At 31.2% G+C, this 15026-nt stretch overlaps 1 protein-coding gene across 2 annotated transcripts in view; it reads left to right on the top strand.

Moving 5' to 3' along the window:
* Positions 1-14784, top strand: part of Tm2 (tropomyosin 2) — a 34165-nt gene extending 19381 nt beyond the window's left edge. For both annotated transcript variants that reach the window (XM_085946037.1, XM_085946038.1), the window contains exons 5-7: positions 2470-2571; positions 8964-9141; positions 14298-14784. In XM_085946037.1, the coding sequence (XP_085802163.1) occupies positions 2470-2571; positions 8964-9141; positions 14298-14380 (363 nt within the window). In that variant the 3' untranslated portion in view covers positions 14381-14784. The remainder of the gene's footprint in view (positions 1-2469; positions 2572-8963; positions 9142-14297) is intronic.
* Positions 14785-15026: the final 242 nt, after the last annotated feature.

The following is a 15026-nucleotide window of genomic DNA, read 5'->3' as shown; positions in this document are numbered from 1 at the left end:
TATATCAGCGAATAATATTATTATTTCATATTTCTGATACAGGAAAATGTGATTATTTTTTTATGCGGATAACACGAACTTATTGAGTAATTTAATGCTTAATCGGGAAAGCTTAATTAATTGTTCCTTAGCCGCCTATAAATACTACTTAGTCTATTTTCACTCTTCATCTTGTATTACATAAACATTATTAATACAATAAATTAATTAACTCACAAACGAAACCTACAGAAAGACGTATTTAGATTATAAATCTATTTTAGTGTATATTATATTCCATGAATATTGGAGTTTCTTTTCAATAAGCTTTATGGTGTGTAACAGAGAATAAAAGAACATATTATTTTGAAAACGCCTTCAGAGAAATATAATTAGTACCTATTACTACTAGAAAAAATCTTTTTGACAAAAATACGACGCCCATCAGGGCTCGAATCTGCGTTCACTGGATTCGTGCCAATATGCTCCTAATTACGACGAAATTAACTAGTAGTTTTTACATTGGCGCAAATCCAGTATACGCGGGGTATGACGTATTTTGTGATCTGATTTCGCATGTCGATATCTTCGAGCTCTAAATCAACACTAGAGATTTTAATATCTGAAGATTTTTTAACTTAACAGTAATCATTTTAGCCAGACATAGAGTTTGAAGATACCAAGTGCTGAAACCCTGGTAGCTAATATCATTCCTATAAAATTGTACAAAACTTTCATCAGTTACAAATTAAAACCACAGTTTTCCTTAGTCGGAAATTATTTCGGTTTTTGCAGCGTTATAAAGATTGCATGCAGGTAAACTGAAATAGATATCGACTAAACTAGTAATCAACAGTTCATTATTAATATATTATACTTTAAAAAACGTTGTGCGCATTTTAAATACCTAATTAATTATTGTGACGATATATTTTTTTACAATCATTGCAAAATCAGCACTTTGTAAATAATTATACTTACAAAATGTTTTACATTATATGCGGCTGTATTATATATTGCATTATGGATGATTCCACTTTTGATACAACATACAACTCAAACAGCCAATTTGTAGAATTTAATGGAACTATTAAACCATTGCAAACTGAAATTCTCCTAAATCCTAACTCAATTAATACACATACATATTCTAAATAATTCTCTGTCAAGATTCTAGTCTGAAGATTGACTAAAATATAAATTCAATTTTGTACTACATTAGGTAGACACGAAGACTAACAGAATTCAATTAAGTTTTGAATAGTAACAGATGTTTCAATATTTCAATATATTCAGAATAATAATTGTTAAGTACCCACTTTTGCAAATCTTATTTCGGGCTTGTTTGATTGTATGTTGGTTTTCTAATTATTATATATAATTAAGTAGTAATCTAAGAAATATCTGGCTCTATTCTTATTCTCTATACTTACTTGATTATTCCCTAATATTTCCGAAATAATAAAGGAGCCAGACAGTGCTATACTCTTACTGTACGTTATGTTATGACATAAATAAATTAAGTTATTTAAAAAGTCAAGAGTAGATATTGCAATACCGGTATTCTAAAAACCGGGATCCCGCTAATCATCGATACCGAATTGCCAGTTTAAAAAATCAAACTACCGGTATTTTCAGTAGGTATAAAGGACGCCCATGGTGGCCGCGCGGCTTAAGCGTTGGACTATCACGCCGTAGGTCCCAGGTTCGAATCCTGGGTCTGGCAAGTACACATATTGTTTTTCAATTTGTGTGTGAGTCAGGGTATGGACCTAATAGGTTGAGCAAGTGGCTGACATCCATTTCTCGTAAAAAACAAAATCTGTTAATACAAACCTCTACTCTGTGGTGGCCCATATGATCCTATTAGGTTCGGACATGGTTGAAAGAAAAGGGAATCGGAGAAATTAAAAGTACAATATCTCAAATGATTGAATCACTCAATAAAAGTTCATATTCATTTCTACTGGAAAACCTCTCAATATTGGTTTTGGGTGGAATCTTTGGCAAGACCTAAAAAAATCCTGTCGATTTCGATTGCTGGGTGGAATTTTATTTCATTTTGCAGAAGGGTTGATGGCACTGAGAAAAACATTAGGATGTCGTGAGAGAATTGTCTTGATATGTTATTAACGAATGCCGGTTTTTATATCGGTATTCAATATGCAATACCGAAAAACCGGTATTGATATTTTCATTCGGTATTGCAATCCTTAGTCAGGAGTGTATTTATTACAAGAAGTTATGGTAGCCAACTGCAGTAAATTCGGATATAATACGATGTTGCTCCCATCTGTCATTACTAAAAAATGGCGGCGTATAATGTATAACAATTATTCTATCCAATTAACTTTTAATGCAGTATCTTTGGTAAAGAATGTATATAATCGATTATCTCTGAATTTTATTTTACGATTAATATATATTTTAAACTAGTGTGTAGAATTAGTTTTAGTAGTATGTTACTAAATGATTGTTTGTGATTACCAGGTTTCCCGCAAGCTGGCCTTCGTTGAAGATGAGCTTGAAGGTGCTGAGGACCGTGTCAAGTCCGGAGACACCAAGATCATGGAGTTGGAAGAAGAATTGAAGGTGAGTAAATATAGAGATATATTCAATATAAACAATTGCCCCATTTTATGTATTATAATATTATGTATGGTTTGCTAACAGTTACTACAGATTGCTGTGCCGAAGACTTATCTATATTGTAATTTTATTTTGGGCACGAAGATCTGAGTTTAGATCGTAGTGCAAGTTGTTGTTTATTGTTTGAATACAATATAGTAAACTGTTTATAGGAAATGATGATTGTTGTAAAATAGTTAATCGAAAATCTTCTTTTACCGCGAACAGGTTACCGAACTGCATTCGAAGATAACTATCACTATAATCGTAACTTGAAATCTAATGCCCATGCCTGACAATAGTCGGCCTTGGTGTTAGTTAGGTCGTAGATTCGAATCCCACATCTGGAGTTCTTCAAATACTGTTTTTTTCCAGTTTTTTTCTTTGATTTGATTTGAATTATAAACACTATCGGTTGGCAGGATGGCTAACAATATTTTTTTTTGTTTAAAAAAAGTTCAGATGAGACTTGTTTGGTACAGTTCGGCTATGAGTAATACAGCGGAAAACACATTTTTAAAATTCCCGATATACTGGATTATTTGTTAGTATGGGTTAGTTTAAGTTAGGTTAGGTTAGGTTAGGTTAGGTTAACCTAACAAATAATCCAGTATATCGGGTATTTTCAAAATGTGTTTTCCTCTGTATCCCTCATAACCGAAGTGTACCGAAAGTTTTTATATAAATACCCATTTTTAATACAGTAATCGAGATAATAATTTACCTTCAACGAATGCCTACAATATATATATTTTCTCTTCTACAATTATTTGTTATGTCAGGTTAATTAAAGGTACATAGTTATTTTATTTAATATTTAAAAAAATTAAAAATACTTCCTCTAGTTTTACAGAGTTTTATTTGAGTTGTTTTTATTTCATTTTAAATAACAATGTTAACACAGGCGTACGCCCACATTTTACCCTTGCGATCAAACAAGAATTTCTTGAATAATGAACGGAAATATGATATCCCGCTGTCGAAATTGGTAAACATAATAATTTATTTATAATACGTAAAATCAAACGTAGGACCTCTAAAGGTTAAATGTTATAGATACGAGGGTGGGTCAATAAGTCCTTAGAAAAGCCGACAGGTGGCGCGACTAGTACTGCAAGCGGTTTGTTTTCATGCAGCGGCACTACCGATTCAGTATGCTGCGAAGTTTCAATCAGATTGGTCGGGTTGTTGTGTGTTTCTCGTACATTTAAAAAAAAATTTGCTTGTGGAAAATGGAAAAATGGAAAATGGAGAAAATTGAGTTTAGAGTTGTTATTAAACATTTTAATATAAAAGGGTTAACAGCAAAGGAAATAAAAAATGAGTTGGATTTAGTTCACGGCATATCTGCTCCTTCACTTGCAACTATTTATAACTGGTTAAATGAATTTAAACGTGGTCGTACATCAACAAAGGATGAACCACGCTCAGGACGTCCTGTAGAGGTGACTACACCAGAAATGATCAATAAAATCCACGATATGGTGTTAAGTGACCGAAGATTAAAGTTGAGTGAGATAATTGAGGTTACAGGGATCTCAAAAGGTAGCGTCATTTCTATTTTACATGACAAATTGGCCATGAAAAATATTTCTGCAAGATGGGTGCCGCGTTTGCTCACAGTCGACAATAAACGCAGTAGGGTGGTGGCCTCTAAAGCCCTGTTGTCGCTCATGCAACGCAATCCGGATGAATTTTTTCGTCGCTTTGTGACTGTAGATAAAACATGGATACACCACTATACTCCCGAGACGAAAGAACAGTCAAAGCAGTGGATTGCGAAGGCAAACCATGTCCAAAGAAGGCGAAAACCGTAAAATCAGCTGGTAAGGTTATGGCTACTGTATTTTGGGATGCACGTGGAATTATTTTCGTTGACTATTTGGAAAAAGGAAAAACAATAACAGGGGATTATTATGCATCTTTATTGGACCAGCTAAAAAACAAAATTGAAGAAAAACGGCCTCATTTAAACAGGAAAAAAATCCTCTTTCATCAGGACAATGCCCGTGTTCACACATGTTTACGATCAATGGCTAAAATTGAAGAATTGAAGTTCGAATTGGTCGACCACCCACCGTATTCGCCAGATTTAGCCCCCAGTGACTTTTTCCTTTTCCCAAACTTAAAAAAATGGCTAAGTGGACAACGTTTTTTTTCAAATGAAGAAGTCATCGATCGGACAAATGCTTATTTTGAGGACCTTCCGAAAACTTATTTTTCTGACGGTTTAAAAAAAATTGAGAAACGTCTAACCAAGTGTATTGAGCTCCAAGGAGATTATGTTGAGAAATAAAAAAAAATACAAAAATAAAAACTGTTTTAATGCTTTTTTCTAAGGAATTATTGACCCACCCTCGTAATATAATTAATAATACACTAACTCGTGATAAATAAATATATCAGCGAATACTATTATTTCAAATTTTTGATACAGAAAAATGTGATTATTTTTTTATGCGGATAACACGAACTTATTGCACGTGGAATTATTTTCGTTGACTATTTGGAAAAAAGAAAAACAATAACAGGGGATTATTATGCATCTTTATTGGACCAGCTAAAAAACAAAATTGAAGAAAAACGGTCTCATTTAAACAGGAAAAAAATCCTCTTTCATCAGGACAATGCCCGTGTTCACACATGTTTACGATCAATGGCTAAAATTGAAGAATTGAAGTTCGAATTGGTCGACCACCCACCGTATTCGCCAGATTTAGCCCCCAGTGACTTTTTCCTTTTCCCAAACTTAAAAAAATGGCTAAGTGGACAACGTTTTTTTTCAAATGAAGAAGTCATCGATCGGACAAATGCTTATTTTGAGGACCTTCCGAAAACTTATTTTTCTGACGGTTTAAAAAAAATTGAGAAACGTCTAACCAAGTGTATTGAGCTCCAAGGAGATTATGTTGAGAAATAAAAAAAAAATACAAAAATAAAACCTGTTTTAATGCTTTTTTCTAAGGAATTATTGACCCACCCTCGTATTTTGACTTTGCATAATATCATAAGATAACATGTTAGTTAATTTAAAATAGTCAGAAGCTAGAAAATCCCAAAATTTATCGATTGGAAAAATGGTTTAGTCCAAAATAGTATCATTTGTGTTTTATTTCTGGGTTTTATTACGTCAGAGTAGGTTATTAAAGTATTGATTTATATTTTGGTATTTAACAAACGATTTTAGCGTAATAAATCATACATATGTGACATCTATTCAATATGTACACCTATTGAACTATTTTTTCAATTATATTATACAATAATCTAATGTGGCAATAATTTAAGTGGGTGTATGTTAGCGGAATATGATAACAATGCTGTAAATATATGAACGCGATGCACCCTTGTTGCAATGCAGTCAGATTGTGAAGTTGTGATTATATTGAGATGCTCTTCGCGTACTCGTCACAGTAAGCTGCTACTACGGAGAAAAGGCGTGTAATGTCGTTTTTCTTGGTATTTAAAATATTATCAGACTGATGCTCCTATCTCGTAGCACATTTTGAACCCTTTAAACGAACATTGTTAGTTAGCAAAATTTGCTGAAATCACCAGAAAAACAATGAGGTCACCTCACACATACAGCACTGCATCGACACCCGCACGACGTTTTTTAATCATTTTCTACATGCCTACACATTTTCGACTCATGTTTTTGTTTATTTTTAGTGTTTTTATCTATGGATTTTCTATTAAATTATTATCTTTTATCTATGGTCAATAGGTTGGGGTCTGTTCAAAATATTATCTATGGATGTGATATCGCAAGTAATTTTAACGTACACACACTTAGAAACTGTTAAAATTAATTGAAATAAGCATGAATAATGATTACTTACATTAGAGTTGGTACTCTTCACCATTGAATTTATAGATATAGTGATCATTCAAAATATTCTGCGGAATGGCGAAACTATAGACTAAATTTGTCGCCGTACCTGCATGTGACAGTACGTGACGTGATCATAATTTAATTGCAGCTTTACTTACGTTATTCACACGCGCTAGTGTAATACATACTAGCTAGATTAAATACAATCTTTTTAAGTGTATTAATTGCCAATTATTATACGTGAAATGATTTTATTTATTAAATAAAATATACCTAACCTATATTTTTTTTTATTGATTAAGTCCCTCAAAGATATTGTGTGCTATAGAATCCATGTTCTATATTGTGCAATATTACGTGGAAAGAATATAGGAAAAGATATAAATCATAAGAACTGACTTTCGTTGTGCAGAAAGCATCCAACTGAAACTTTGTCGCGAAATTAATAGCGTTATAATTTTTCATTTTATAATTAAACTATTGTGTTTGTTCTTGAATCTCGTTTCTTTTCTTAAGTTTTTGGACAAACACACTACACATCTCTTCATTGCTTTAGCTTTATCCTCTTTTGTAGGTAATTTACTCATAAAGTGCTCTCTGTGAGTCGTGATGGCAATTCCGACTTCCTTTTCCTCAGTACGGAATTCCATTTCTGTCCCAAAATTAATTGAATAATATCTGTAACACTTATCTGTTAGGTATAAAATCAATATTATTCGGACGCTAAAAATACATCCCTATCGTGTAGGCGTAATCTAAATTTATTATGAGATTATAATCTTGAAGGCAGTTCTATAATGTTTTTTTGTGCGAAGCTTCTCTGCCGAGTCTTAAATGAATTATTACCCAAGCTCTTAAGGAAATTAAAGATTCTTTTCTTATAAAATATATATTTTCACAATTAGTCGGACGATAAAGTTATTTTTCAATATCTCTTGTAAAACTTATAAATTCAAAGAATTTGGACTAGCTAGCTATAGAAAACATTTCAATGTATTTACCGAAATAATGAAGTATAGTTAAGTTGTTATACTGCACAGATATTATAAACATCACTAATTTGGCATTTCTGATTTCTTAGCACAAGCAATATTATTGCTGTCACTTTTTATATGCATTATTTTTTATATTATTAACTTAGTCCTTTAGCGCAGTGGTCCCCAACCCCAGGTCCGCGAACCGGTACCGGTCCGTGGATCAAATGGTACCGGGCCACCCAATGAACATTAAATTACTTCCATAGTTTTGGATATCAGTAGAAAATGAATATCAATATTTAAGCTGTAAAGCTATAAATTTATTAATGTCATTTTCAACAACCTATTCATGCAAAAAAGCATTTTCATCCATGTTGTCAATAAAATCGAAACAAAGGAATAGACTGGACGTGAATGCAGCACTTCGTCTGTCAGAGACAGTACTGCAGCCAAGAATATCCAATATATTAGCAAAGATGCACCAGCAGGTTTCGCATTAGTTTGTTGAAAAACAACCCATTGGTTTTGTTAAATTTTAATTGTATCAGACTGTTATATGTATATTTGTTAGTTATAGTTATGTCTGTCTGTCACAATATAAGATTAAAAATATATAACGTGAAAACCACATTTAAATTTTCCTTTTTATACCGGTCCGCAGGTGTAAAAAGGTTAGGAACATTGCTTTAGCGTATCTCGTCGCTAATTTTCTACAAACAGGTATATCAATTTTTGTCAGTTTTGAGTTGTTTGATGCAATGAATTCAGAATTTGAATACGCACATATTCCACCAACACGTATCTCAAAACATACTTTACAACCAAAAACTCGCATCACAATAAAAGACTTTTATAAATATTATAAACTCGTATCTTGAGTTACGTGTTTGTAAGTATACAGAATACTGAACTCCGACATATGATTATACTGGAGCTCTTTCTCGTCAAGAGAAGTCAAGATACGTGTTTGCTGCAGTAATATTCACAGTACAGTTGCAACGCATTCTCGTATCTCCGACAATATGACTGATGGTCGAAAGTATAGTGCGATAAATTGAAGAAACATAACATTTTTTTCATGAAAATATGTGTAACTATACTACATGGATATTTCATAGAAGAAAATTTATTTCTTAATTAAAAACTGAGAGAATAAAGTTGTTATTTGCCTCTCCCGAAAGTTTTGTTTTTTGAGATACGTGTTTGTAGAAAATTACAGACGATCTATTATATATACAAGGCTGCTATTGATCAACAACAATCGATGGTAGTTTATCATATTTATATATTGCGGTGGTTAATTGTTACAATAAGTTAACCGTCATTATGTTGAAATCAAAGTTATTTAGTTTTACATCACTTTCGGATGGACACGTCAGTTTGTCTCAACTGTTCGGTGACGAGTGACTTTAATATAAACCAAGAGAGATATTTTTCTTTTCTTGTCGATAGATATTAATATACTTCTCATCTACAACCAAAAATGTTATTATAATTATTTATTGGTAACGGAGGATTTAATGAATACCGTATTTGCTCTCCAGGTCGTAGGAAACTCCCTGAAATCCCTTGAAGTATCAGAAGAGAAGGCCAACCAGCGCGTAGAGGAATTCAAGAGGCAACTCAAGACCCTCACAGTTAAGCACAAGGAAGCCGAGGCTCGTGCTGAATTCGCTGAGAAGACAGTCAAGAAACTCCAGAAGGACGTTGACAGGCTAGAAGGTAAGCCATTGTCATACTTTTCGGATTTCTCAGAGAAATATTGGATGGAGTTGCTAAAGTCATGCGCCAATAGATATTTAATATAATAATTAAAGAAATTAAACTTTTCTTTTTTATACATTATAATTAAGACTATTCTAGGAATAATTACATAACGCAAATATTATTTGAATAAACAATCAACTGAGTACCCAATTAAATAATTAATAATACATGTGCACAGTTATTTGGATATATACGTTAAAATTCTATTCTAATATGACATATTGAATTTATTACCTACTAGAAAGCTTTCATAATTTATACATTAATGGTCCTATGTATACCCATTCTCTTATATAAATATATAGTTTTGTGTGTTATATAATTTTGGCCATATAATACTTAACACACGTCGAGTGACAAAGTGTTACACAAATTCAATGTTACAAGACAAATATTTTCGACAAAGTATCGATTATCTACGCAAACACGAAAGACTAGCAGTATTAAAAATGTAACTTACATATTATAATATTATTCAAACTAATGAAACCAGTTTGAATTTTTTACCAAATGTTGCAATACCTGTAATTCAAATAATAGTATTCAAATGCTAGCGATACTGTATATGTGATGCGTGCATTTATTCAAATAACTGTCAAGTTATATTGTGCAGTTTTTATACTTTCAACATTTCGGTCGCTAAAAGCGACGTTGCCATTTTGCTTACTGTTTTGCTAAGCTGTAAACTATTCATTGGGTTCATAATTAGTTCGTTTTACGTTTTAGTGTAGACAGATTTGCAAATTTGAGCCACGTTATAAAAACTTGTATGGTAACAAAATCAATAAATCATCCATAATAGATTTTAATACATTACTTACTTGCTATGCGTTAAAGATTAGTTTTAGTATTATCATTCAATTAATACCCATTATAACCGAGCGGTTAACGCGTCGGCTTATAATGCCGTGGGTCCCAGTTTCGAATCATGGGTCTGACGAATACACATAGCCACTTGCTCAACTAGCAAGTGGCTGACATCCATTTCTTGTAAAGAAGAAAACAGAAATCTCTTAATACAAACCTCCACTCTATGGACGTCTATAAGATCGTTTTAAGATCGGAAATAGTCAAAAAGTAAAAATAAAAACAAGTTATATTGTTATACACTATTATTTTTTTATGCAAACGTGTAAAAAGGAAAAAGAAAATATATTATAGTATGCCTTATGTGTATATTGACATTTAATTGGATGGTAATACTAGAGGTATTAATATTAACAGTGGTACATATTGTAATGTTAGCATATTATTAAATTTAAAAAAAGAAACCTATTTATACACAGTGTTTATCAACATTGTTTATAATTAAAATTTACTTTGATAAATCAAAATGAAAACTAAACATGGCAGGTTACTAAATTTACAATGCTAATTTCTTCTTTGTGCTGGGTAATTGGATTATTTCACTAAAAACGTTAGGTAGTATTTTGCGAATAAATAAAATATGGAGGGTCTAACAAGTTTTACGATCTGTCGTTATGACACTCCGCCTTTATACAATGAGTTAAAATTTAAATAATTACCAGAGTTTTAAATTAGGATATAAAAAGGTAAATCAGTTGAAAATTTAAATGTTGTGCCACGCTGTGATTTAATTTTCCGCAATTTATACTTTTTAAGTGCTTCAATTAACACAAATATTTAATGAAACGATAATAAATTTTAATTAACGATTTATGTAGCTATGTTTAACTATTGTATACTTTCACTGCCCCATCTGTCTTATTTCGAGAAAATTTTTTTTTTCAATAACCTTCTTATTGCTTATTACAAAATTAAAACTTGTACTTACCCGCGCTTTTTGTAATGGTTGCTGTATAACCATTATGGAAGAGATTTTTTTTGTATCACCCTAACTAAGTATTATAACCCCCCACTTATTAGAAACAATTTGTTGTTGAGACACGCCATAGAAACACCCCCACGTATTCTAATGCAATTTTTTCAGTAGGTAAAATAATACCCCTATTGAAAGTAGGCAGTACCTATATCATGTAAAATTAGGGTAATTACATGCTTATGCATTAGGGAAACCCTATAAAAACTTAATAATAAAAATAAAAAACATAATATTAAAAACATTTATCAAAAATTTACAGGAAATATGCATCATAATGATTATATTTTTCGGACTACTTTTTAAAAAATAATAGTCATTTTTACCAAGCTGGTTCGCATGTCAGAAAAATATACTTTGAATATGCCTCAGAAATATACATAAAAGAATAACAAATTAGACCTTGTGGGATTTACGGATTAAACTGGCCCAAGTATCCTTGGATGTGGAAACTGAATCAAGATAATAACATAACTAAATTTGATTCATACACGGCGTCAGGATTACTTCAAATTTTCGTTGTGGCATTCTTTAAGATGGAACTAATTAAAATCAACATTTTATATTAATTATCTATCAGCGTAGCACCGGGAATTAGGTATATTTTGATTACAATCACAGTTAATTGTAATAATATTCATCTAAATATATTTCAGTTCACCTAAAAAACTCTTGCTGCTATGTTGATTAATAAGTATTGGTTAAGACAATATTCATCACAACTAAATAAAATTTAAACCAATCCTAACGCCATCTATACAACATATTTAGTAATTTTAATTAAGAGTACTCACCGGTAAGAAAAAGATATGTATTCGAATTCCACATGGTCTATGATTGTGCTAATATATTATATATATATATCTGAGGTTTTTCTAAATTAGTATATTGAGCATATTATGCATTATGTAACCAATCAGTTAAAATATCGAAATGGTACGAAAAACTCGTATTAAGGTCTTATACGAAGAATAAACCGTCAAGAAAATTAATAATATTTATTCAATAATATAATTAAACGATCATAAACACTACGTTTTATATATTTTTTTGCAATTTACATAATGAATTGCCTTGAAACTGTATAGAAGATTCAACATTTTAATTATCTATTCAGATAACTATAATATTGAATTTTTAAGAAAGTATTAATCTAAAGTTTTTTTAAATAAAAAATAAATGTATAGTATACTTTGGTTGTCACCTGAAGTACCGTAGTTATATGGTACTTGCCGGTTGATCTAGAATAAAATGGTGACGGCCAATCTTTAATTGTAATATTTAATGTAATTTGTACCAGAGAACTTATTTGTTTGTGTATGGTACGAATTGCAGACAACCTCTTCCACGAAAAGGAGAAGTACAAAGCGATTTGCGACGATCTGGATGGAACATTTGCAGAGCTCACCGGATACTAACAACCACCCGAAACCCTCGATCACCCAGTTATTTGTTTCAGTACCCCACTTTTCAGTTTGCCAACGTTGTCCGAACAAATGTCACATGGGACCGCCGGGACATACGCCCCAAATTTCCCAATCGCTCCAGGGACTATATGCGGACGTTTTCAATCCCGTTTCCGTGGCTAAATCATTGATAAAACCCCACTTATTTACGTCTAAAATTATCTCAAATTATATATTGTCAAATATGTCGTTTAATATTTGGAATAATTTAAATTGGAATAATGTTGATTTGAATATTTTGTTTTTTATCGATGTTGCCACAGGGCGCGCACATTTAAAACAATATTACAATTATTATTGTGTGTCGTCAACCTACACTGAAATATCAAATTAAAAAAAATATGCATCTCGTTCAGTTAATTTGACATGAATGTTATGTAATCGATCATTCATACAACCATTCAGTCATACATACTTAATAACAATATTTACTTTACAACGACACATTTACATCATTATTTAAAAAAAAAAAATATTTTGTTTGTACGCTTCGATTTGTTTATTTGGCTATTAAGTACTGTTTCTAAAGTAAAAAAATATAATTATAATTCCAAATTATTGTTTCCAACGGGGCGGATGTGTAAATAACAAAAAATTAAAACCATGTTGAAATAACCTAGTTATAAATTTAATTATCTTAACGTAATTGTTTTTTTTAAGTAGGGCAACACGAAATTACGTCGCCCATCGAGAGTGACAAGAAAAAAAAACACAAATCATAAATTACTTTCATCCACGAAAGCTTTAATATGTATTAAACAATTTTATCATCACTGAAGCTTTGTGATAAAACTGTTTTAATATTTATTAAGCATTTAATTACCTAATAATAAGTCTATCTTGATTGTGTGATTAACACCAATACGATCAATTGCCTAAGCACTGTGCATGTTCCTTTCACTGTCTAACCTGTCTGTATAAGTACTATTTCCCCCAAAACATACCTTGACTTATGTAATATTAGTATATCTTATTATTCCTAACTGTTAACTTAAGTGTTTTTATTAACTTTATACATTTTTAATATATAATTAATGACGATAATAACTCGTATGTGACTAACCCCTCCTTCTCGACATTGTCGCTTTTATCGCTAAGCCACGGGGGACTGATAACTTGCAGGTATTTTAAAGCTATTTTAATAAAATACAGTAACTAAAAGCTTCGCTTAGCATTCTTAATTTTAATGTATGATTAATTATTATATATTTACTTGGAACCCCACTGAAACATTTCAATGATGATTAAAATAACTTCCTGTTGATTATATATTATTGTAATTTGTTTAATATGTACATCTAATTAATTATTTTTAATTATTGTGGAGTTATTGTTCTTACAAACAGAATTGTTGAAATAATATTGATGTAAAACATTACTAAAAATTATTAGCTAACTTATTAAAATTTGATGTAGGTACTTAATATTATGTAAAAATATTTCATTGTCTATGGAATAATTGGTAAACGAAATATGTGTCGTGAAAAAGGACAAATGTTGTACTGTTTTCAGCTCTTTACAATCAATTACCAATTCCATTACAGCATTTATTTTAGTATTGAGAATTCTGTTGATATAATTGAATAATTAAAATAATTTGAAAAAAATAGGTAGATATTATACCTATGTATTTTTTTTGTCGGATAGAGTATTATTTATGGTAATATGGTTTTTTTCAAAACGAGCAACACTTTTCCTTTTTTTACATTCCATAAAAATTTAAATTTAGAATAAGTTACACAAAATGTAGTTTTCTTTATATCTATCAATGGCGTCGATTATTTATGCATCGTTGTATTTTTCAGACGAGCTTGGAATCAACAAAGACAGATACAAGAGCTTGGCCGACGAGATGGACTCCACATTCGCTGAATTGGCTGGATATTAATAAATCCATCTCCAATAAAGAAATTAAAAAAAAATACCACCAACAAACACCAACACATGCGGATACTTCCATCACATTTATATTTTTACACTATTCAACATACAATACACTCACATTGTCATGTTGGCGCCATGCTACCATAGACTGCAACTTCACTCATAAATTAATAATAGTTAAAAGTTAAATAATAATTAATACACACGGAACCAATCTTCATCGTCTATGGTAGCAGCGCCAAAGAGCGTAAGAAATAATCTTTTTTTTTGTTTTTATCGTTTATATGACGTGTAGATGTGGACATACATACACACACACAAATAACTCTTTTAAAAAGTTTATTATGTAAATTATGTTACAATTTTTCTTTTAAAAGCTAAAAATAAAGTATTTATTATTATAAACTATGCTGTTTTTTACTCACGAAACAACCCCTTTCTGATTATAATACAGAATATTATCTAGTCATTGATCCTCATAATATTATGTACATGTGATCCTCATCTGTCCTTCTTTAATGCCACTTCATTAAACCTTCTTTATTATGCATTAGTTTGAATCAAACTTGGAAGTCAGCATAGCCCAGTGGTCGTGAAACAGAGGTAAAAGTGAAAATCTTGGGAGCAATGAAGGCTCAACAAACATAGAA

This window comes from Rhyacophila brunnea, unplaced genomic scaffold, assembly GCF_057557595.1.
Source record: "Rhyacophila brunnea isolate RB1 unplaced genomic scaffold, BYU_Rbru_1.0 scaffold_19, whole genome shotgun sequence".
NCBI lineage: Eukaryota > Metazoa > Arthropoda > Insecta > Trichoptera > Rhyacophilidae > Rhyacophila > Rhyacophila brunnea.
This window is presented reverse-complemented; position numbering and strand designations above follow the sequence as displayed.